The 26,036-nt window shown below is 41.3% G+C and overlaps 1 protein-coding gene across 2 annotated transcripts in view; it reads right to left on the reverse strand.

Moving 5' to 3' along the window:
• Positions 1-25,762, reverse strand: part of entpd3 (ectonucleoside triphosphate diphosphohydrolase 3) — a 45,038-nt gene extending 19,276 nt beyond the window's left edge. Inside the window, exons 1-4 of one of the 2 annotated variants that reach the window (XM_086078401.1) lie at positions 25,612-25,762; positions 10,174-10,311; positions 9,899-10,016; positions 9,648-9,807 (exon numbers count right to left, since the gene is read on the reverse strand). In XM_086078401.1, coding sequence (XP_085934527.1) covers positions 9,648-9,807; positions 9,899-10,016; positions 10,174-10,308 — 413 coding nt within the window. In that variant the 5' untranslated portion in view covers positions 10,309-10,311; positions 25,612-25,762. Of the gene's footprint in view, positions 1-9,647; positions 9,808-9,898; positions 10,017-10,173; positions 10,312-21,254; positions 21,443-25,611 lie in introns of those variants that run through there. The other variant, XM_086078403.1, reaches the window with a different exon arrangement.
• Between the last annotated feature and the right edge of the window lie 274 nt (positions 25,763-26,036).

The raw sequence follows: 26,036 nt of genomic DNA on the forward strand, positions 1-26,036 counted from the left end.
GAATATCGACCAATGGCCTAACCTCCTCAAAAAATCAAATTTTAATGGAAAAAATATCTGCCTCGAATAAACACCAAATATCAAAAATTATACAAACATGGTCTACGTATATAGAATATTTTAATCTAAATCTGGTTAATTAATTCTGCCTGTTAGCGAGAGCCACCACATCGCGATAACTTATATTACTGTTTCTTTATTTGGCAATTTGTAACTAATGGTTGTGTTTTTATAGTCAGGAACCCAGTTGTTGCCAGCAGGATCGAGTAGACCACATCAAATGACACCTTACAGTCACCAACTTGATGGTTGATGTCTCGGACTCCGGGTTCTGTGCCGTCCTCTCCCAATGCCTGCCTGCGGACCGGAAACTCCATCCCTGTGCCTATATCTTCCCTCGCCTGACCCCTGCAGAACAAAACTACGATGTGGGGAACCGGGAGGTACTGGCGGTAGTGTTGGCCCTGCGGCACTGGTTTGAGAGGGCAGTGCAGCCTTGGAAAGTGGAGCAGGAAGTACAAGATGCTCTCCGGGGCCTGCCAACACCTGATGGTTGCCTCCTTCAACCCCTACCCATTCCGCCACGCCCCTGGTCACATATTGCAGTAGACTTTGTTACCGGCCTCCCACCATCAGAAGGACATGACACCATACTAACCATAGTACCGCTTTTCCCAGGCAGTTCATTTCGTCCCTCTCCCCAAATTACCATCCGCCTTGGAAACTGCTAACCTATTGATTACTCATGTGTTTAGACTTCACGGCATCCCCCAAGACATAGTCTCTGACAGAGGCCCGCAATTCACATTATGAGTTTGAAAAGCGTTCTGTCGGGCACTGGAAACCACTGCCAGCCTCACGTTCGGTTACCATCCCCAATCCAACGGCCAGGTCAAACGGGCTAACCAGGACCTGGAGACCGCGCTGTGTTGTGTTGCCTCCCGACTTCCTTCTTCCTGGGCTACTCACCTCAATAAACTTTTGTTCACGGTTCTGCATCTGGATCCTTGCCATTGACCACACCGTCACAGTAGATCCAATTTGGAAATTTTGCTGCATAACTACTATGGGTACTGCACAACAGTGGCTTACAGAATCTGCCTTTCTAACACACAGTGCAGAGACCTCTGGAGAGGCAGCTGCTCAAAGGTGAAAAGGATGTAACACATGGAACTTTTTTTGTTTAGATTTTTTGTGGAAAGAATATGTGTGCACAAAATGCTTTTTTGGCCATTAACATAAATTTGTAGATCCCTACTGGACAGTTGGGTAAGGAAATCAAGAGCTTCTTTTATGAAACTTGTAAGGTAGAGGTAAAGACCTTAACCTTGGACAAATGATTAGGTACACCATGGATTCTTGCCTGTTGCTTCCATGTTTCCTTCCTGCCTTCTTTCCTTGCTTCCTTGTTAACCAGCTTATTTTTCCCCTACTATTTTTATTATTCCGCTGTTTTTCCTCCTTCTACTTCAACTACTTCTACATTTCTTGACGGATTCAAACCACAGCAACTTCAACATGTGCAGCTCATTCCAAGTCATTGAATATCATTCCATGTCATTCAACATAATTGCAAAAAAATAAAAAAAAATTCATTCAGCCTCTTAGCCTGCAAATGTAATTTCTCCAGAAATTGCATTTTCAAGTTTGCATTAAAATCAAGATCATTACACCACCTACGCTGCAAAATACATTTCCTTTTAGGCAAGTCTAGAATTTTGTCTACTTCTTGTGGGCAAATTGGTGAGGCGCAGACAAGTACAGTGCACTGGAACACCCAGCAGGGGTGAAAGTGGTTAGAATTTCTTCCCGGAACTCCCTGACTGACAGATTTTTTGAGGGTTGGGGTGGTGGGTTGTTGTAATTCCTCCTTTAAACCACCAACATGCAAAAAAACAAAACAAAAAAACTCCTTTTGGTAGAGTACACACAATAAAACACAACGGGTCTTGCACATGCATTAGGTTACTGCATTACACTTACTGTAATATGATTGTAACAAGGCATACATGAGAAACTGAATTTCATTCAAATTATGCGGGAAAGTAATGCAGCACTTTGCACTGCAGAATTTTACGTTTTCTTCTATTTCCGGGTTTCGTTAAGCGTTCAGCCTTCGTCATTTTTGTCCAATGGGAGCACAGATCGTCACGAGGGTTGACGTGATTACGCAATATAGTCCACTTGCAAAAAGCACAGTGAACCACACTAAACCAAAACAAAACAAAAAAAAGTCTGCTTTTGGTCCTGAGCAAATAAGCGGACTTAAGGACTTTTCTGGTCTGAATACACCCATAGATCTCCAAAATAATCCTGTTAAACAAGGTCTTAAAAAATCTGATGCCAGTCATTGGCGGAGCATATACATTAACTAAAGTCACAGTTGTATTTTCCAATCGTCCTACCACAATACTAAATCTTCCCTCTTTATCGCTGATTTTTTTTGTACATTCAAATCTGACCGAGTTAGAGATGAGCATAGTCACACCTCTTCGACAACCTTGTTGACAAACGCTATGAAATACATATTGGTAACCAAACTTTTTCAGTTTTTCATTGTTCTGTTCAGACAAATGAGTTTCTTGGAGAAAAACAACAGGAGCGTTATCTTTTCGTAACTTTGTCATGACTTTACGACGTTTGACAGGATTATTTAGACCATTCGCATTCAACGACAATAATCTAATGTTATTACTCATCATATCTCACCATCGCTTTAAATTGCAGTCCCAAAACATAAAAAACACATAACATTTAAACATTTGCAAAACATCAAAACTTGTGACTTCACAAAATAAGGGTGCGGTTCACCACCGTTCTTGCTCCCTGTTGGTGGGAGGGGGGCAGGAAACATCATCATTCAAGGCCGCCTCATCCGCACTTTCGTAGATTCGAAGTCCTGTATCTCAGTACACTCGCATCTTCGTGTACGGCGTTTGAAAGTGAACGCCCTTTTGCTTCAATGCTGCTTTTATCGGGCCATATGCCTTCCGCTTTCCCATGACGTCTGCCGTGTAATCGTTGTCAAAGTAAATCCGCCTGCCGTTGACTTCAATCCTTTTCCGCCATGCTTTCTTGAGGACAATTTCCTTAACATAGAACTGTAGGGAAGTTGACAATGGTCGATCGAGAATTCATTGATGTATTTGGCTTGGGTCCAAGTGCTCAAGCGCCCGCTGTATCTGGAGCTCCATGTCATGCGGCAAAGCGAGATTCTTCTTAAGCAAAGCACTCACAAAATCAATCATCGATGTTCCTTCTGCCTCCTCCGGTACCCTGTTATTTCGAAGATTGTTCCTTCGAGAATCGGCCTTCCAAATCAACAATTTTCTTTTGCATGTCAGCGTTTTCTTTCACTAACCGTAAGCAGCGTATCCTTCATTGATTGGCAAGTCGACTCCAACTCGACTATGTGAGACTGCGCCTCCGCGATGTTAGCATTATGGCTCTGCAGCTCTCTCAAAACTTCATTCTTGAATTCAACAAGGTCGTCTTTCATCGCCCGCTTAACATCAGTCTTAAAGTCGACGAGGTTTTGTTTCAAGTCGGCTTGGAAATCCTTAAACTACTGGGTAAGAAGTGTGAAGCTTTGAAGCATTACATCTTGAGTAGCCATGTTAGCTTCCGCCACGTTAGCCTCATTAGACTCTTCGTCGTCACCGCTGAGTTCACTGTTTTCACGTACTTGATTTGGCTTATTTCCGACCTTATGACTCAGATTCTGTTTCCCTTCTTTCATATTCTTCTTGAGCCAACAATAACGACAATTTGCCTTAATTGGAGGTACTTTAGTAAACCGCCAGTCGGGAGCTCGCAGTTACACGTACATCTTGTTCGGTTACCAGGAACTCTCCTCGCTTTGTGCATTTTTATCTGGTAAAGATGTTGGTGTTTTGTTTTGTTTTTCCTAAGAAGTTGATTCTGGCTTGTTGGGCAACTTATTGGGTGTCACTGTTTACACATTAATAAATGTCATTGATGTCCACATTGTATCATGTTATTTGATAATGATTTTATAAACCTTAACTAGATTTAATTTAGTAATTAAATACAAAAAAATAGTAAATCAACATAAACCATAATTTCTGAATGGGCATCGGGCTACTTTTTACAGGAAAAGTTGGGCCCCAAGGTAAAAAAGGTTAAGAACTCCTTCTTTAGAACATAACATTAATACTTTAAGAATATAAATAAGTAACATAAATTAACAAAAATAAGTCCAAATTAACACAGAGTTACTTCACTTTACGACAGGAGGTGCATCCTAGATAGATACTCACTTTGATCATGTCGCCGTTATTATTATTTTTTTGTCTGACTTACTCCCCACCCCTCTACCCCCACACACACAGTAGGGCTAGCAGCATTATCTGTATTTGTATGTGGTTGGGAGGGTTCTGCTGTCTATTCTTGCAGGGTGGCTCCCCCTGCTGTGAGTCAGGGTTACCTTAATTTGTTCATCATCCCTGGCTGTTGTTCAACAAACTTTATTTGTACCAGCATCTTCATCGTCTTCATGAACGTGGTGGTTGGTTTGCGGCGCAAGCACGCATGCACACATCGACGTGTCATCACTTAAATACACAGACGGAGCCGGTAGACAGAACTCCGTGGAATACAAATACATAAAATAATATATATCGTGGAAACAGATTAACTACACAAGCATACTGGAATGATTCAGGAGACTTTAGACTTGTTAACACTTGTATTGTAAAGCTGACATTAGTGGATGCGTGTGTGGCAGCCTGGCAGGTTATTTAACATGTTTTTTGACAGTTGCATAGCATATTTTTGGGACCAAAGCACCGATCGTTCCGATCCCAAATATTTTACCGGAACGTAGTACCGGACTGTTACAGCCCACTTTCATCCCTGACGCCCAGTGAGTCGTAGCGCATCCACCAAATTCACCAACACGCGAGAATATACTTGCCCTAGCATGAATATAAAGATGTACCTGTCTTTACGCTGAGTGCAATCTATTTTCTGTTACCAAATTGCCAGATGTGCTGAGCACACGACACACACACTTAGGGTGTATTCAGACCAGAAAAGTCCTTTAGTCTGCTTGTTTAGTCCAGACCAAAAGTGGGTTTTATTTTTTTTCTCGTTTGGTACGGTTCATATTAACACTGTGCTTTTTGCAAGTGGACTATATTGCGTAATCACGTCGACCCGCGTGACGATCTGTGGTCCCAATGGACAAAAATGATGAGGGCTGAACGCATAACCAAACCCAAAAATAGAGGAAAATATAAAATTTCAACATGTGCATTTACGGCGTTATTAGATGCAAGATATTTGCGAGCGTCAAGAGCAGCTCATTCAACGGAGGTTCCGCGATACAGTTTCTAAATTTGGAACAGCGTCGTCGATTGCGTGCAGTAACTGTAAAGCTGTTGCGCTCCGCTGCCCCACCCCACAACATGCTGACAGATGCATGGCTAAACAGAATACAAAGGATTATAAATGAATTTATGATGCTTGGCTACGGTGGCAAAAAGGCGCATATGCCCTGCAGTTGAAGCGGCTCAGCCGTGGTTTGTATTCAGACTGCAAAACAAACTGCAGCAAGTGTGTTTGTGTGTATTCAGACCTGCACAAAACGTCCAAATCAACGTGGGAAATTAACTCTGGTCCGTGGTCAGTGACCTAGTGGAAGAGTGTCCGCCCTGAGACTGGAAGGTCGTAGGTTCAATCCCTGGCCGGGTCATACCAAAGATTTTAAAAATGGGACCCATTTGCCTCCCTGCTTGGCACTCAGCATTAAGGGTTGGAATTGGGGGGTTAGATCACCAAATGATTCCGGAGCGCGGCCGCTGCTGCTGCTCACCGTTCCCTCAGGGGATGGGTTAAAGAATGATTTTCGCCCCACTTAGGTGGGTGTGACAATCAGTGAATCTTAATCTTAAAGCGGACCAAACAGTGCAGGTCTGAATACACCCTTAGAACGTTGCAAGACCGCCCCAAACAGCTAAGACCAGTTTTGCACTGCCACGAAAATTTAGTTTTTATGCTGAGTGCACATGCACCTGGCTACAAAATAGGGTGCATAGACTCTCCAGCATGTCTTGGGTCGTCCACGGGGCCTCCTCTTACCAGGGATGCTAGATGCTCGAGCCACCTCATCTGCCTCGTCTCAAGTCAGAGCAGCAGTGCCTTAACTCTGAGGTTGTGTCCAAAATCGGGCTGGGTCCTCCGAAGGCCGAATTTGTCGGCTGCATGACATCACTCCCGGCACGACTCGACAGCACGCACTGACAGCTTTACACAAGAATGGACTGTCGGTCAATGCGCTACCGACAAGCAGCATTGACAATCCATTCATATTTCTGTGCGTGTTGTCGAGTCGCGCCAGGGGGTGATGTCATGCAGCCAACAAATTTGGCCTTTGGAGGACCCAGCCTTGGGAATTTGGACATAAATTCAGAGTTAAGGCACTGCAGCTCTGACTTGAGAGGAGGCAAATGAGGTGGCACGGGCATGCATGACTGAGCTTTCCCTTCTATCTCTAAGGGAGAGCCCGGACACCCTGCGGAGCAAAATTATTTCGGCAGCTTGTATCCAAGATCTTGTTTTTTCGGTCACGACCCACAGTTCGCAACCATAGCTGAGAATAGGAATTTAGACCGACCGGTCAATCGAGAGATTCGCCTTGCAGCACAGCTCTTTCTTCACCACAACAGACTGATGCAAAGTCTGCATTACTGCAGACACTTCACTGATCACCTTGTCGACTCACTCGTGAACAAGACCCCAAGATACTTGAACTCCTTCACTTAAGGCAGGATCTCATCTCTGACCTGGAGAGGGCACATCACTCTTTTCCGGCTGAGGACCATGATGTCAGGAGGTGCTGATTTTCATCCCAACCACTTCACACCCGGCTGCAAACCACTCCAGTGAGAGTTGGAGATAGCGGCATAATAAAAACCAACACTACCACATAATTTGTAAAAAGTAGTGATGCAATACTGAGGCCACCATACTGAACAGCACTTGGAAATTTTATCCATAAAGGTTATGAATAGAATCTGTGACAAAGGGAAGTCTTGGCAGAGGCCAACTCACTAGAATCAAATCCGACTTACTGCCACCAACGTGAACTAAACTCTGACAGGGTTTTTCCTGCATTCAAAATTCGGAGGAAGCCACCTCCAGCTAATTTTTGTGCCGCCTCCAGCCAGAGCGACTGATATCACTCAACACAGCGCTCCAGCTGTGTTGATTGAGCTCGGCGGCAACGTATTTTAACTGCAGTATTTTAACTTGCAGCGTTGCACCATTATGGATGCACTATATCAACAGCAGTGCACTGTAAAGACCTGAAGCAACAACCGAAGAAGAAACATATCACCGAGCAACCATTGCACACGCCCATTTCCCGGTTACGAGGCAGAGATGGCATGCTCCAGCCATCGCCAAAGAAATAAAAACACAGTATATACAATTACCTTAGGTGTTTTACAACAATGCTGAACTATATTTTACAATTTTTATATGTACTAGTGGATGATTTTTTAATGATTCTAGTATAAAGAAAAAAAATAATAAATTGCGGGTCGCGGCCGGGCCATCCACTTAAATGAGCGCTCCAGCCAGCCGCAGCACAGAGCCTCCGCTGCCTGCATGGTCACGGCTCCAGCTTCGGGAACAGCGGCTTTGGTGGCTGCCGGAGGGCTTCAGTGCCCGGTGAGTGAGGAAGACTAGCCATTGACTCTGAGATGCGGCCAAGATGCATTATTGACATGACACTGGCTGGTGCCTGGTTGTACTTGCTGGTTTAAACCTGGACATAGATTTTTCATCGATATGTGAAAGCTTCTGTGCATTTGATGGGCTGTACTTAAAGATGTCGCCACATCATGCAACTAATTAATATTATGAATCCTGGAAAAAACAGTGGCCGATACTTCCCAATCATTAATTGTTATGGCCGAACAGTTTTAATGAATGAATGCTTTAACATGGTAACAGTCTTATTATTATTGGAACTCTTAAAGTATGTTGCTGTAAAAAAATAAAAACGAGTCAGTTGAATTTACAGAATACATGCACGTCATGGCGCATGGTCAGGATTAGGGATGTTTGATAACACTTATTTTTCTGACCGATACTCAACTCTTGAGTAGTCACCGATACTGATACCAAATAACAAAATACCTATATATCCCAATATATTATTTTTCTTTAAAATTGCATGAAATTAATGGCAACTTTCTATTCATATACTTTCGAATTTCTAGTTCCTGATTGTAAAACGGCTAAAGGAAGGCGGCTGATAATATTTCCCCACATTTGGAGCCAAGACATCACCAGTGGTGATTAGTTGACAGCTTTACCCATCTCTTCGCCTGAGTTTCCATAATATGCGGCCGCAAATCCAATGACACGACCACAGAATCGAACTGCGGCCATGGGTGCCAAGTGCACGTATGGACACCCTAATGTGTGAACATGGTGTTCTCGTTATGGACAATTTGTGATGATCACAGAAGCCTTGTGGTAGAGTGTCCGCCCTGAGACTGGGAGGTCGTGGGTTCAATCCCTGGCCGGGTCATACCAAAGACTATAAAAATGGGACCCATTTGCCTCCCTGCTTGACACTCAGCATTATGGGTTGGAATTGGGGGGGTTAGATCACCAAATGATACCCGAGCGTAATCCCTGCTGCTCACCACTCCCTCAGGCGATTGGTCAAATGCGGACAGTGAATTTCGCCCCACTTAGTTGGGTGTTACAATCAGTGGTACTTTAACTTGAGAAGGTTTTGGTAGGGGCGCCGTGCTTCCCAATCACGCCCTTACATGTTTCACTCTCATTGTTTATGTGAGCACTGAAGCACCCCAGCAAGACAAGCACCTCCCCGCACCTCCACCAATAATTTCAACAAGGGTGGGTACTGGGTACTGCTTATGCACCAAACAGCAGTTAGGACCCATCTCGCCACCCGAAGGTGGAGGGAGGCTACCCTCTCGTCACCGAGCTAGGGGCGACAAATATGCCCATGCTCTGCGACTCTCTCCATGGGCAACTCCAGAGTGGAAGAGAGTACAACCTCTCTGAAAAGCTGGTAGAAAAGCCTAGGCTGTGTGTCAACTTCTCGATCTAGCACAACAGCTCAGGCTCCTTCCATGCCAGAGAGGTGACATTCCACATGCCTAGCTTCTCAAGCTGTGGATCGAACTGCCAAGCTCCCTGCCTTTGGCTGCCGCCCAGCTCACATCGCGCCCCTCTCACAGGTGGTGAGTCCACTAGAAAGGGGACCCACGATCTCCTTTTGGGCCCGGCTGGGCCTCATCGGTGCAGGCCCAGCCACCAAGCGCTCACCTCCGAGCCACACCTCCAGGCCAGTTTCCAAAAGGGGGCTAGCGTCATTGTGCACTGTATGTCAAAAACCCCAGTTATGTGTGTAACAGCTTGTGTGTGCATATCATATGGGTTGAGGGGCAGCTCGGAAATACATGCGAGCACATACACACACAAAAAAATAATAAAAAACAAAACACTGAACAAATAGGGGAAAAGGTGCAGGTGATGGACCGAAAATCTCTCCTACCCCACATTGCACATGCTCTAAATTGTATAATTTTGTTGACAGAATGCTGCAAAAGGTACTGCAAAATGCTCCCTTGCTTACTTACTGTAAGAGTCTCATTCCAGCAGTAGCTCCCAAGAAGAGAGGGGTTGTTTTGTGCTTCTTAGCAGGAATGGCTACAGAGATGTTTTTCATGCATTTTTTGAAGCCTTCCCATGTCTCTTCATCTTTCTTTGAATCAATTTTCAATTCAGAGATTGGTACACCTACAAGTACAATTAAATATATGAGTTTTATGGTCTTGCAAAAAACAGCAACATGTCATATATTACTCTTATAACACAAGTTTGGACTCACCAGAAACTTTGCAGTTCAACATCTCTTTTACCACTCCTGTCTCATTCTCCTTTTCCCCTGGCCACTCGTACAAATAGATGTTGGACCGAGATGATCCTGAGTCAATCACTATGCCGTACTGGAGTAACAGAAATTATGCATTACATTTCTCAACTCCTCTGTTTAAAAAAATGTATTGCACAGTTAAGTAGCTGCTGGTGGACTTCTTTGTGAAAGAGGCTGAAAAACAACATCTGTGTTAGTGAGTTTATATGTGCTAGTTTGTCAATGCTTACCTCTAAGGAATATTCTTTGGACCGCCAGTTGCCCTGGATTACAGTAACAGCGATGAGCCCAGCGATGCTAGCCAGGAGGAGGAAGAGAACAGTGGCTATGCGACATTTGTAACCCACTTTTCTCTTTGAAGCCATTTCCTGTTAGCAAAAAATAAGAATGTGTCGTTTTCACTTAAAAGCTTCCAAAGTAATGAAGATATTGGCATATTGGGAAAATTATGATCAATTATAGTTCAGGTTATTTACTCTAAAAAAGAAAGGAAATACTATCACCCTTAATAGTATTTATTGACTGAAATTCACCCACCTTCTGCATGGCAACGGCAATGGACCAACTAGACAAAGACAACTCCTTACTTTTGCTTTGAAAAAAAAAACTGTATAAGAAGGGGTCAAGGAATAGATAGTTGAGGTCAATTTACATCGTCTTTGCTAGAAGCTAAGATAGACCTCGCGGTTGATCCCAGAGCTCTGAATGTATGTATAGACTCCTCTGTCAGGTAATAAATTGGTTGACTTTTAATTTGTTGTAGTTCTTTTACATAAACGAACACGCGTGGAACATAGAGAAATAAAAGGTGATTTTTAAACACAGGTTTACCAGGATTTTAACTTATTAATATTATATTATATCTTATATTAATAACCGCCAACAACCATCAGCAGGAAAGGTCCACTTCTACATTTACACAGCAGGCCAACCTCAAGAGCACCAAACACCTGTATGGTAAATAAGCATAAAAATTGGAAGAGAACATTCAGGATTCCTGCGGTGTCTTAAAAAAAAGGTTTGAATTTACAAATTTGGAAATAATAAATTAAAAGTAAAAAATGTTTTTGAATTTTGATCTTTGTCTTAAATTTTATGCCGTGAATGGATTAAATTTCTCTATCGCCCCGACGGATTCGAGTCAAATCAAGAGGGAAAAAAACAGGTGCTGGGGGTGGCTGGGGGTTTGGGGCGGCTGGGTTGGGGTGGATGGGGGGCGGGGGGGGGGGGGGGGGTCGTGGACCGGTGGGGTGCCTGGCGGGCCTGCAGTGCCCCGTCCTGCTGCGTTGGGTTGGGGGTGCGGGCCGTGTTGGGGTGGGGGGCGCTCCTGCTCCTGAGTTTGCTCTCCGGCCAGTGACCCCTGCTGGGACCGGCGGTTGTCCCTTGGTGCTGCCGTGGCCTGGGGGGCCCTGAGGTGTTGCGCTTGCTCTGTCCTGGCAGGGGTCGACGGCTCTGATCTGACTCTGCTTCATCTATCCTTCCTTCCTTTCCTCAGTCTCTCCTTTGGTCTCTTGAGGTCTCCCTGATTTGTTGACGGCCTCACGACTCTGGCTGGATTCTGAAGTGTTCGGTTTAGGTGAACGGTATGGGATTTTTTAATAGGTTTTAGGTGAACTAAACGTACACACACATACACACCCACATACAAAATAAAAAATTATTAAAAAAAAATAATAATTAAAAAAAAGAGAGCAATGATGATGACATGTCAAATCGGTAAAATTACCGAATAAACTGAGCTCTCCAGGAAAAAAGAAAAGAAAAAAAAAATAATTGAAATAAAAAAGAAGAAGAGTGTGGGCAGACTTTTTGGAAATAAATGACTCTCCAGACTTATCTTCATCTCTTCTCTGGGAAGCTGGGAAAGCAGTAATTAGAGGTAAAATGATGTCATTCATTTTATAAAAAGAAACACAATCAAAAATTAGAAAAAGACTTGGAAGATAAAATTAAACAACTGAAGGATGAGTACGCAATTAACCCAAATAACCAAATAGGACTTACAAAATACAAAAATACAGTTAGATGATATGCTATCTAAAAAGACAGAGTTTATAATACAACAATTGAGATACAACAACTTTGAATATAATAACAAATAAGGTACATTTCTTGCAAACCAACTTCAACGCAATCGGGAAAAATCTCTTATAACGGCTATTAAAGGGACAACTGGTGAATGCACACAATCACCAGAAGAAATTAATCACATTTTTTATAACTATTATCGCAACCTATACTCAGAAACTAACAAGCCTAACCCTGAGCATATTGAGGCATTCCTCAGTAGCTTAAATATACCTCAGTTAACTACTGAATATAACGATATGTTAGATGCGCCACTTACTATAAACGAGATGTACAGTGCTCTAGATAGTATGCCTAATGGCAGAGCACCTGGCCCGGATGGTTATCTGGCTATATTTTTTAAGCACTTTTGTTAATGCTTGCTCCATTATTCTTAAGAGTAGTAACATAAACTAGAAAAATTTCCGCGGAAATTTTGAATAAATTAAAACTAATGGTTACATACGCCCACACATGAATACAGCAGCAATTAAACTTTTATTAAAGCCAGAAAAAGACCCCACCCTTCCATCAAGTTACCGTCCGATTTCACAAATTAACTGGTCCTTCCTCTTTGCTGTTTTAAATAAATTTGGCTTTGGGAAGTCATTTATTCACTGGGTGTCAGTATTATATGATTCTCCTAAAGCTACAGTTACTACTAATGGGATTATATCTCAGAGTTTTATTCTACAGGGAGGCACAAGACAGGGATGCCCACTGTCCCCTTTATTATTTGCAATATTTATTGAGCCACTTGCATTAGCTATACGCCAGCAAAGAAGGATTCAAGGAATTCACTCTGGGGTAACAGAACACAAAATTTATCTATATGCCGATGATATTTTACTTTATTTAGAAAGGCCTGCTATTTTGTTAGGGGAAGTATTTAACTTAATAAATAAATTCTCACATTTATCAGATTATTCTATTAACTGGACAAAATCAACACTACTACCTATTACAGAAAATTCATGGAACCCTGCAAGCCAGGACCCACACTACTCATTTCCTATAGGTAATTTAAAATACTTAGGCATAAAAATCTCACCTAAATTAACTGATTTAAATCATATAAACTTTACTCCACTTCTGGATAGCATTTATAGTGACTTGGAGCGCTGGAATAATCTTCCTATTTCTCTAATAGGACAAATAGCCACCATTAAAATGAAAGTTTTACCCCAAATAAACTATTTTTTCTCAATGATTCCATTTAAACCTACGGCTAACTGGTTCCAGTTGTTGGACTCGGCCGTTACAAAATGTTACTGGAATTAAAAAAAAGCAAAGATTAGTCTATCTACTCTTCAGAAAAGTAAATCCAAAGGAGGTCTCGAGGCACCAAATTTTAAGCACTACTATATAGCTAACCAGCTACAATATATCATTATATGGGCACAACCCAACAGAGATACTAACTGTTGGCTGGAACGAGAACAGAAGGATTGTAATAACCTCAGACTTCTAAATGTACTCTTCATCACATCGATTAAGCGACACAATTGTTTTAAAAATCCAATGATTTCCGCCACCCTGACTGCCTGGTGGAAGGCACTAGAAATGTCTCCCCTATGGCATAACCCCGACTTTCAACTTAACAACCAATCGTTTTATTTAGGTGTGTGGGAGCAGAAAGGAATTACACATCTCCACCATCTTTTCTCAGATAATATGTTTATATCATATACATCCTTGCTCCAAAAATACAAAATAAAAAACTTAAAATAGTTTGTTTTTCCCTCTTCATTTTCGATCAATCATAAGTTTTCAACCTGCTCTCATTTGGTCATTTTTCATCCGATTAAAAAACTGAGAACATGCTCGCGTTCCCCAAACCCTAGCCGTTCTAACGAGCCATTTCTGGAATCTGCATCTTCAACCGTTAAGTCGTGAGAGGCTTTTGTTTGAGGTGAGCGTATCCTATACAAAATCAATGGAATATTGGTGCGTGACGTCTGTTGGTGCGAGAATGTGCATGTTTTTTAAAGGGGCAGTAATACTTTTAGTTGATTATGGTTAACTTCCACATTCCTTGACCGATTTCAATGGTTTACATTTTAAACTGTTCAGCTCATTGAAATGTTAGTTACAATCAAATGTGTGTGCGTGAATGTGCATGTTTCTTAAAGGGGCATTAAGATACTGTTGATTATGGTTAACTTCCACATTTCTTGACCGATTTCAATGGTTTGAATTTTAAACTGTTCAGCTCATTGAAATGTTAGTTAAAATCAAATGTGTGTGCGTGAATGTGCATGTTTCTTAAAGGGGCAGTAATACTTTTAGTTGATCTTGATTATGGTTAACTTCCACATTTCTTGACCGATTTCAATGGTTTAAATTCTAAACTGTTCAGCTCATTTAAATGTTAGTTAAAATCAAATGTGTGTGCGTGAATGTGCATGTTTCTTAAAGGGGCAGTAAGATACTTTTAGTTGAACTTGATTATGGTTAACTTCCACATTTCTTGACCGATTTCAATGGTTTAAATTTCAAACTGTTCAGCTCATTGAAATGTTAGTTAAAATCAAATGTGTGTGCGTGAATGTGCATGTTTCTTAAAAGGGCAGTAAGATACTGTTGATTCTGGTTAACTTCCACATTTCTTGAGCAATTTCAATGGTTTAAATTTTAAACTGTTCAGCTCATTTAAAAGAGTCAGCAGGCCCATTCAAAATTTCCGCGGAAATTTTTCTAGTTTTTTTTACATTATCTGCAAGTTAAAATTATGATAAAGAAACAAATTCCAACACTTCGGGGTACGCTCCAACCGCCTGTTTTAGCTAAAGATATTACCAAGCTTTCTCCGACAACAACAAAAGTTACTTTCATATACTAATGTCTTTACCCATCTCGAAATGGGAGACAGACTTGTCAATAGCTCTGGAATCTGACTTTTGAATTCAAATTTGTGAAAACGTATTTAAAATGACAAAACACACAAATTTACAACTTATCCAATATAAAATTATTCATAGAACATACATTACTCAATATATGATGAAGAAAATGGGACTCTCAGACTCCGACATTTGTCTCCAGTGTTTACAAAACACTACAGACACTTATTTTCATGCTTTATGGTTATGCACTCCGGTTATGTATTTCTTGACTAAAGTCTTAGAAAAACATTCCGCTGTCTTGGACTGTAGGATACCTTTATCTCCAAACTTGTGTTTGCTCGGTGACCTAACAACAACTGACTTACCACATAAACAATTTCAATCTACACTTGTAGCCCTTACTATCGCAAAAAAAACTATTCTTGTTAACTGGAAAAATAAACAAACTCTGAATATCGACCAATGGTCTAACCTCCTCATAAATCACATTTTAATGGAAAAAATACCTGCATCAAATAAAAACCAAATATCAAAATTTATAGAAACATGGTCTACATATATAGAATATTTTAACCTAAATCTGGTTACTTAATTCTGCCTGTTAGCGAGAGCCACGACATCACGATAACTTACATTGTTGTTTCTGTATTTGGCAATTTGTAACTAATGGTTGTGTTTTTATAGTCAGGAACCCAGTTGCTGCCAGCAGGATCGAGCAGACTACATCAAACGACACCTTAATCACCAATTCCTCAAAATTCACCTCCAATGGGCACTAAGGGTTAATATTCGGATTCACTGCATGCCAGTGGGTTAATTCTATAGGTGCTGTCCCCCCCTGGCTGGGCGTGGGCGGCTCTGCCCCTCTGTTGGCTGCTGGGTGGTGGCTGCGTCTTGGCCGCTCCCTGGGTCTCTTGGGGGGTGCTGCGTTGCGGGGCTCTCCCTGGTGTCCGGGGCAGTGCCGCCCCAGCGCGGTCCATTGCTCCGGGCCTGGCGACGCGGTTCGGGGCCTGTGGGCCGCCGGGGTGCCCCGTGGTTCCCTCTCCCCTTCCCCTTCCTCCCCCTTGCTGCCTCTCCCTCCTCACCTCTCCCCGCCCATATTCCGCCTCCCTGTCCCTTCTCCCTCGTCAATCTTCCTCCTCCTCTCCCCCTCTCTCTCCGGCCCTGCCGCTTCCCCTTGCCCTTCTTGTCATCTCCTTCCCCCGTCCCTTCCCCATCCCCTGTCCGACTTCCTCCCCCTCCATCCATGGCCCGGGTCTCGGGGATCCGGGGGCCGGGCGGGTGGGTGTGTTTGTGTTGTGCCCGCCCCGCTCCGGTGGACCTCCTGGCACCTTTTGCCCACCGGGGTCCCGGTGGGGTGGGTGGGGGTTCGGTGGGAGGGTGCGCCTCCTGCCCCTGCCCGGTTGGGGGGGGGGGGGGGGGCGCTGGTCGCTCCTCTTAACTCACTGCACTAGTTTTGCACAATACACTTTGGTTATAGACATCGTCCGTCGACTCCCCCACCCCCACTTTAAAGCAGCGCTGGCTGTTTTAAAGTGCTTTATAAATTGAGTAAGTTGAGTTAAGTAGTTCTTGGTCTGTGAGAAAGATTGACCTCAGAACCACAGTTGTGATTTTGCTGACTACAAATGCACAATTGAGAAAGCTTAATTTGTTAAACTGATCATCACTAGGAACGGAAACTGCACCAGGCTGTCAGCATCAAAGTGTGCAACCATCAGGTCGATTAAACTGCTTTTACTTTAGTGCTGTCACAAAGGACTTTTAAAAAATCGAAAATCGAGTCTCCTATCAATGATTTCATTGATTAATCCCCCCCCCAAAAAAAGTTAATTATTAACTATTTGACCGCCATAAACGTTATAAAACGTTTAGCATAAACCTACGGAAGGGCGCCGAGGACGTTAAAAGACGTTCACTATGTTTTTTTGGTTTTTTTTTGGAAACGGGTGGAGGAAAGCCTTGGGCAGCTGTGCTGAAAGTATCAGGCAGATCTGGTTAGTATAAGGACTCGACCCCTAGATGGCAGCGATGACTCTCTTTGCACAAGGTTGGATGGGCCGCCCACCGTGGGCGTCAGTAGAAGACGTGAGGCGGAGCTAGAGTGTTGAGGAGACAATGGCTGATCAAGCCACAATGGCTGACCAAGCAACCGGTTGCAAGCAGCTCACGCTTGAGCATTTTTTTCAAAGACGGAAAGCATCGATCAATACTAAAAAGCGCATTGATGTCGACGATGATGATGACTCCGAGCTTGACGCCAAAGTTGGAAGCCTTGACGCGACCGTTATGATCACGTAGTAAGCCTCACCGGCTAAGCGCGGCTAGCGCGGCTAGCACTGCTAAGGCCGGAAAACGCGCACAATAACCGACCGGGTACTTCTACACAATCGGACATTCGATCGGGCGATGGAGAGTTGGCATCGACCAATGCAGATTGATGATGATGATGATGGTGAATCCCGAGGTTGACGCCACAGTTGGACGCCACAGTTGGACGCGGCCTTAATTCTCACGTCATAAAGCATCACCGGCTAGCTCTGCTAACGCCGGAGCTTTCACATGCGGACATTTTGTTGGACAATGAAGAGTACCCCGAGTCCAATGCATATTCATCGGAGGAGCGGGTACAGTCTGATCACGGAGAAGACACTGTTTCTGGACTACGATGCCACCATGAATGGAGTGGATAAAATGGATCAGAACATCTCTTACAACCCGGTTTAGCAACTGAAGGACATGAGGAAGCGAGACGTAACACCACCGTAACGTAACCGTAGCATGATCCTGATATTAGACTTGATGGCAACACACACTGCAGTATATACTTGCTATTTCCCGGAAAAAACGGCCTGCAAGAAAGTGGAGCTTTTGCACGTGAAGAGGCAATCTGTTGTGCAAATGCTGTTGCGTCTCCTTGCACGCAGGGGAGAAAAAACAAAAAGAAAAACTGTCGTTGAAACATCCACATATTTGTAAATAGCACCACAGTTGCACACATTTGTAAATAGTTTGCCAAATTGTTGTCAAATTGTTACACTGTTGAATGTAAATAAACGTATTTTGCTATCAAAAAACACTTTTTCATTCTTGGTGGTAGTGTTTTATAGAAGTAAAGCACTATTTAGGTGTTTGTGGCATCATTCATGGACAAAAAGAAGTGTAAAATTCACTAGAATGCATGAAATAATATCGTTTCACTAAAAGCTTGATTTCTCCGTATTTGAGTTCAAACAGAACATTTTCTGTGGACCTTGAAAGATCAGTCAAAATGCTTAAATCGGCTGGCACTGACGGCATCCCTTTTCTCTAAACGTCTGGCAGTTAAAGAGTTAATAATAAGTTAATTTATTAAGTCCACTAAAGTTGAACGTGAGTTTTTAGTGGATATTAATTTGAAAGATATGGCCCCAAATAACAGCAGTTCAATTAACATATTGTGTCACTCTCTGGAGCAAATTAACAACTGGATAACCAAAATTTCCTTCAGCTAAACAAAAACAAAACAGAGGTAATTGTTTTCGGCAACAAATAAAAGAGGATTGTTGTTAGAGAACACCTTTACTCACTGTCTTTAGAAATCAAAGACCGTGTTCGAAATATTGGGGTGCTAATAGACTCAGACCTGACTTTCAGTAATCATATCAACTCAACCAAAAAGATAATTACGTCAAAACAAAGTCCTGTTACAATAATTTTTTTTACCAGGATAGTCGAAAACTTCCTGTGAATTTCAGACGGAATTCTCAATTTCCAGCAAGTCAACGTTGTCATTTTTACAATGTTGGTTCAGTAAACAATCATCTTATACTAAAGCATAAAAATATTTTTTCAAAATGATCTTCTGTGACCTCATGACTGGTTTGACTCAAATGGTATTTTCTTGTAGGATTGCAGTTTTTCTCCATTTACTTAAATTCCCTTTTTGTTTTTGAAAAATAATGACTCTTAAAATTGATTTTTTTTTTTTAAACATTTGGGATATGTAGTTCATATTTTTCCCCCCTCGTAATTGCCTTTTTTCCTTATGGAAACGCTTTCAAATTGTTTTTTTTTTTTTTTTTTTTTAACTGCAGCTATGTAAAATTCAGATAATGAAATTATTGTTAAATTACAGCTCGACTGACTTATTTTTCTTTAAAAAAAAAGAAAAGAAAAAAAAGAAAACACCTTTACTCACTGTCTTTAGAAATCAAAGACCGTGTTCGAAATATTGGGGTGCTAATAGACTCAGACCTGACTTTCAGTAATCATATCAACTCAGAACAAGAGAAGCTTATCCATGCTTTTATCTCCAGCAGACTTGATTACTGTAAAGGTCTTCTGACTGGACTCTGAAATTGCAGCTCATTCAGAGCGCTGCAGACCAAAACAAAGAGATCAGAACATAATCATATTATTATTATTATTATTATTATTAATAATAATAATAATAATAATAATAATGATAAGGCATCAGATTTATATAGCGTTTTTTTGGACACTCAAATACGCTTCACAGTGGATACATACAGGTGCTCGTCAAAAAATTTGAATATCCTCAAAAAGTCGAAGAATTCTGTTCAAAAAGTCAAAAGTTTGTTTATTTTTACATTATTTGGCCTTCTAGCTCATAAAACCCATGAAAACAGGATGTCAAAAACATTTTAATAATGTGAAGACATCACCATGCATACTTTCCAGTGTTTTGCATTGGGGGGAAAAGATGGATGGATGGATGGTATTTTCAAAACAATATGTCAGTCTTCAATAGTTGGTTGGATTCCTTTTACCTTAACCGTTGCCTCGATGCGCCGTGCCATTGCCTGGGGGTCTTGCAAGCACCCTCTTGGTGCTTGCTGTCAGCTCTTTGTTTTGAGGTCTGGTGGCCCTCATTTTCCTCTTAATAGTACTGTATTACAACAGAAGAACGAGGGCCACAATATATTACTATCAAGAGGAAAATTAGGGCCACCAGACCCAAAAACAAAGCATCAAGAAAGCCTGGGCTTCCAGGTCCCCCAGGCAATGCCACGGCGCATCGAGGCAGTAATTAAGGCAAAGGGATTCCCAACCAACTACTGAAGATTAACATATCGTTTTGAAAATACCATCTCTCCGTCCATCCATCTTTTTTTTTCCTATGCAAAACACTGGGAAGTATGTATGGGGATTTCTTCACATTATTCAAATTTTTTGGCATCCTGTTTTAGTGGATTTTATGAGATGGAAGCCCAAATGTAAAAATAAACAACTTGAAATCACTTAAATTGTGGGCCCTGAATCTACAATCTATGAAAGTTTGACTTTTTGAGTGGAATTACGAAAATTATTCAACTTTTTGAGGATATTGTAATTTTTGGACGAGCACCTGTAATTCACATGCTCACATATTCACAATCTGGTGGCAGTAAATATACATAAGTGTGGCTGCCAGAGTGCGCCTAGGGTCCTTCCAACCACTACCCAACATTTGCACCACCCATACACCAATCTGAGTGACACTGGACATATCATATAACATATCACTCCAGTCCTTAAAGGTCTCATATTATTCAACTTTTCAACATACTAAAATAGCTGTGATATGCATTCATCAAAATTGACTTTGGATCTAATATTTTTGCTGTCCCTATATCAGCCAAAAAACGCTCTGTTCAAAACAGCTTGTTTTAGGGGTGTGTCACTTTTATGTAATTAGCTGCACCAGGCCACATCTTGGCCATACCCTTCTCTCTCGAAGGGGCAGTGATTTCGGTCATGGTAGCCATGTGCTAATGTTGTGAATGGAAACGACTGGCCATGGGAGCAAAATAAAATAAAAATACAGACATGTATTTTACACATTTGAGAACTATTTTAATATGTGGAAAAGTGGCATCACGTTTTACCACAAGAAAAAGTAGCATAACGTTACTACAGAGACTATGTTGTAGCGTTAGATTGTGATTGTTTGGGCAATGGTTATTTTGCCGTAATCGGCAAATCTCCTGCAAACGTTATTTTGCCATGAATGTCTCTGATTTGCTGTGAATACTTGTAGATATTTACAAGTGGTTATGAATTAACACAAATGTGCACATTTAGGTCCCTGTGCGGTTGCAACGTGCAAGCCATCTCGTCGAGAACACTTTGCGACCAGTTAGCATCACAAAGTCATGTCAACTAGGTGGCGAGTTGCCAGTCACGGTAAATTACCCACCGCAGATTATATCTTGACGAAACAATACACAACCGCTTCATATTATCCAACCACCGTCTGCTTTATCATATCTGACCTCTTGTAACCAAACAACCTCCACACGACAAATGTAGCTCCCACTTTAAGCACTAAAAATACACCAGTAATATGGTAGAAGGTGCACATCTCTTATAAGAAAGGATGGGAAGGAAGGCTAAATCAAAAATGTTAAACTTACATCTTTTCCGTTTGCAGTTATGTCACACTGTTGGGACCGATCCATTATGTTTAAACGTGTTACAAATCCAGCTCTGAACAGGCTTTCACTAACAAAACAGTCCTTTGAGAAATGATGTCGGTACACGTCCTTCAAAAATAAAATTAATCCACTGTTTTCTCAAAGACTTCGGATGAAGGAAGCAACCACTTTTTCCTAATCATTGTTTCCCCTCTCTACGGAGCATTTGCGAGCAGTGGAAGAAAAAGAAAGGAGCAGCCAGCTTCTCGAATTTCAGTGGGCGTGACAAACCTTTACCAGAGGTGGTGCCACTAACCCGAGGGGGCTGGGTCGACTGCACTTCCGTGTCTTTTTGACGTCACTAAGTCACAGAAGTTTAATCTGCCCAATTGAAGCACACATTTTAGAAAGGAGGAGAAAGCTAAAGGAGGAGAAAGCTAAAGGAGGAGAAAGCTAAAGAAGTCGCGGACGGATGCATATTATTGATAGAAAACCCCACTTAAGTGCATTTTCATATTATGGGACCTTTAAGGCTTTAGGGCCTTTAAGGCTCCCAGTCAGCTGTAGAGTAGATTTCAAAATTCTGCTGCTGGTCTATAAATCACTAAATGGTTTGGGTCCTGGATATATTTAAGAAATGCTGATTGAATACAAACCTAGCAGGTCTCTGAGAACTGCAAACCCATATATCAAAGTAAACATGGTAAAGCTGCATTTAGCTGTTATGCTGCACAGAAATTGATTAAGCTGCCAACAAAAGTCAGCCCCGGGTGTAAATACTTTTAAATCCAGGTTAAAAACCTTGACTTTTCCCTATGCCTTTGATTAAGGTATTTTAAACATGTTTAAATTGTTTTTTTTTTCTTTTAATTATTTTAGAAAACTTCTTTACCCTAAATGTTTTTAAAGTTTGCTGTCTAATGTTGTTTTTAACATTGTTAGTGTACGTTCTTTTAGTAAAAATTGTAAGCTACTCTGCTTTGTTTCTTAATATTGTTAATTGCTGTGTTTGTTGATACTTGTAGGTGTTGTCTTTCCTTGTGTATAGTACATTGGGTTGCCTTGTGTATGAAATGTGCTACAGAAACTTGCCTTGCCTTACAAATTGCTGTACATGGAGTAAAAATCAGTCATACAATAAAGACTGGTAAAACAAAATAACACAACATTTATTTTTAAAAAACGGACGCCTGAACAGGACGTAAGAAAATGGTCTGACCTCCCAAAAGAGAACGTTTGGTCACCCAATTGTACATAAAGCCATATCAAAGTGAACTTGACTGATAAACCTGCTTGGAACAGACTGCTTGCTTTCCTGTCTAGTTTCTCCTCCTAAAACCGAACCAGGCTGCATAAAAATCTTCCCATGATAATTTACTGCGCACACTTTCAAGTTGATTATCTAGAAATGAAAGTTGATCATTATTAAGTGGATATATGTTTTTAATGTCTTCTGTATTCATAATAATAATAATGCATCAGATTTATATACAGTAGTGCTTTTTAGGACACTCAAAGACACTTCACAGTGGTTAAATTATTCACATACTCACACTCTGGTGGCAGTAAATTACGTACGTAATCACGGCTACCCTGGGGCAGACTGACGCAAGCATGGCTGCCAGTGTACGCTGACAGCCTTTCCGACCACCACCAAACATTTGCACCATTCATACACTGAGTGACACTGGAGGCAATGTGTGTGAAGTGTCTTGCCCAAGGACATGACACATAAATTGGGGAGAGAGGCACCTGAACAGCGGACCTTCCGGTTACTGGATGACGGGCTCTACTCCTGAGCCACGGCCACGATAATTGTTCTTTCATCAAGCAAAAATATTAGATTTTTATCTGAATTATTCAATAGAAGTAGGATAATTGAATACCAAAATATTCACTAGCTGCAGCCCTAGAGGAGACTACAACCCGCAGCGCTATACTGGTTCATACATAGCATAAATGGATAATGAAAGAGATGCCCAGATACTTGACACTTGGGGAGGACTGGTCATCGAAAATTTTATGAGTTTCCCGAAGGCCCAGTCCATTTTCCGGCCAGAGGCCATTTGCTCCAGTCGATAAATATTAATCAGCGTGTGATGCAGCGACTCCCGACTGCAATTAATTGTGAATAGTAATGGCTGCATGTTGGTCGAACAACCCCACTCCCCAATAGCAAATGGGCCGATCGATATGCCAATGAACAAAATATTTCCCAAGTTTTCACCCAAAGTTGGCAAGTATGAAGATCTATATAAAAAATTCAGCTTTTACAAACACACTAAATCAAAGTTTATTTTGACTCAATCACTGATGCACTTAACACACAGACTTTTCTTATAATATAATATAATATTTTTATATTATATTGTTATATTATATTATTATTATATTATATTTGGCCATATAATGTTAAATAACAAAAACAATATTTTTTTAAGCCCACCCCTTTTACAGGTGCTCGTCCAAAAATTTTAATATCCTCAAAGAGTTGAATAATTTCTGTAATTACATTTAAAAAAGTCAAACTTTCATAGATTATAGATTCAGGGCCTAGAATTTAAGTGATTTCAAGTATTTAGTTGTTTATTTTTACATTATTTGGGCTTTAGCTTATGATACCCATGAAAACAAGATGTCAAAAAATGTGAATAAATCACCATGCGTACTTCCCAGTCTTTTGAATGGGAAAAAAAGATGGATGGATGAATGGATGGATGGTATTTTCAAAACGATATGCCAATCTTCAATAGCCTTAGTATTACAAGAGGAAAACAGGGGCCACAATACAGTACTATCAAGAGGAAAATGACTGCCACCAGACACAAAAACGGCGGCCGTGGCTCAGGGTGTGTAGAGAAGGCCGTTCAGTAACCAGGAGGTCGGCTGTTCGATCACTGCTCTCCCCAAGTCATGTGTGGTTGTGTCCTTGGGCAAGACACTTCACACACATTGCCTCCATTGCTACTCACACTGGTGTATGGAAGGTGTGAATGTTTGGTGGTGGTCGGAGGGGCCTTACGCTTCCGCCAGCCTGCCCTAGGGCAGCTGTGACTACTTAAGTAGCTTACCGTCACCACTGTGTGAATGTTTAGGTGCATGAGTAATGTATCAATTTCATTGTAAAGCGTCTTTGCGAGTCTTTAGAAAAGCGCTATATAAATCTGATGCATTATTATTATTATTATTAAAAACAAAGAGCTGACAGCAAGCATCAAGAAAGCCTGAGCTTCCAGGACCCCCAGGCAATGCCACGGTGCATCAAAGCAGTGATTAAGGCAAAGGGAATCCAACTATTGAAGATTGACATATCGTTTTGAAAATACCATCCATCCATCTTTTTTTCTATACAAAAGACTGGGAAGTATGCATGGTGATTTCTTCACATTATTCAAAATTTTTTGACATCCTGTTTTCATGGGTTTTATGAGCTGGAAGCCCAAATAATTTTAAAATAAACAAATAAATACTTGAAATCACTTAAATTGTGGGCCCTGAATCTATAATCTATGAAAGTTTGACTTTTTGAATGGAATTACAGAAATTCTTTACATTTTACTTTTTTTTGTTTTTACAATTTTTTGAGTTTATTAAATTGTTTTGACCAGCACCTGTATATTGCCTATATTTAGCATATGATACAGTACAGTTGAAAGTAAGAATTAAAATAACCTGAAATAAAATATTATCTTTTTAAATGTTGATTGGTTTTTCCTACTGCTCGTGTTGTTTTTTTCTTTTTATACTTTGCACAGGTATTGTATTAGAACATTTCACTGTATGAATACGTAACTGTCGTTATGCTTAATAGGATATGAGTGAGATGTGTTTCTCAGGAAGGGGGGAAAAAATCCTTTGAAAACCATGTAGTAACATGAGCTCATTGATTCATGACTTTACCGGCCACCAGTGCTTCAATGTTCCTATCTTTGACATCATTGTTTGTAGAACCAGACAATGCTTGAGTAACATCACAGCCTCTCTGGTTCATTTCACTAGAGTCCAACTTGAAAGCCTACCTTTTGGGTAGTTTAAAACCCGGTATGTAGTTGTGTTTGGATGCATGGTTAGATGATTGATAAATTCAACTCGAAATATTTGAAAGATCATGTCTAATTCGCACAGAAAAGTTTGCACTTGGTGTTTAAACACTGACAACTTCCCTGGCTCTGGTGTAACCACAGGGTGTTTCCAGGCAAATAATACATATTTGCACATGCTGCTGCCTCTACTTGTAAGAACTAGTCCTGAGGCGTGTGAAGTCTGCCCTATTATAAAATTAGTAAAATACTCCTCTAAATCTTGTCTTATGATGCAAAACATCTTTTACGTAAAGGAGACTAGATATGTTTCTTACCTTGAAGAGGTGAGGACCCTGAAAAGATGAGGAGTACAGTCAGAAACGGTGGCAATGCAGATGGCTCCGCTGTGAGTGGGAGTGGTGGTCTGCAGCTTTACGAGTCCACTCAGAACAGGAGTGGTGTACCCCAACAGAACACAGTGTGAGGGGAGGAAGAAGGGAGGAGCATGTTTTTCACCACTCCCAGCACTACTATTGCACCAGAACCAACAACATTGAGAAGAAAATGACAGATTGTATGTAGTTATGTATGACAGAGAGATGGTAGTTTTAAAGTGAACCCATATGTAATCAATACAAGTTAAGTGCATGCCAGCTGCAGATAATCTACAGGATGAGAACAAAAATATTTTATTAGGGCTCGAGCCACAAACGCTGGAAGGTCCCTATTGTTATTGTAGAAATTATTAGGGCCAAAGCAG

The sequence above is a fragment of the Leptonotus elevatus genome, chromosome 6 (assembly GCF_054856555.1).
Source record: "Leptonotus elevatus isolate MCC_2025b chromosome 6, RoL_Lele_1.0, whole genome shotgun sequence".
Lineage (NCBI taxonomy): Eukaryota > Metazoa > Chordata > Actinopteri > Syngnathiformes > Syngnathidae > Leptonotus > Leptonotus elevatus.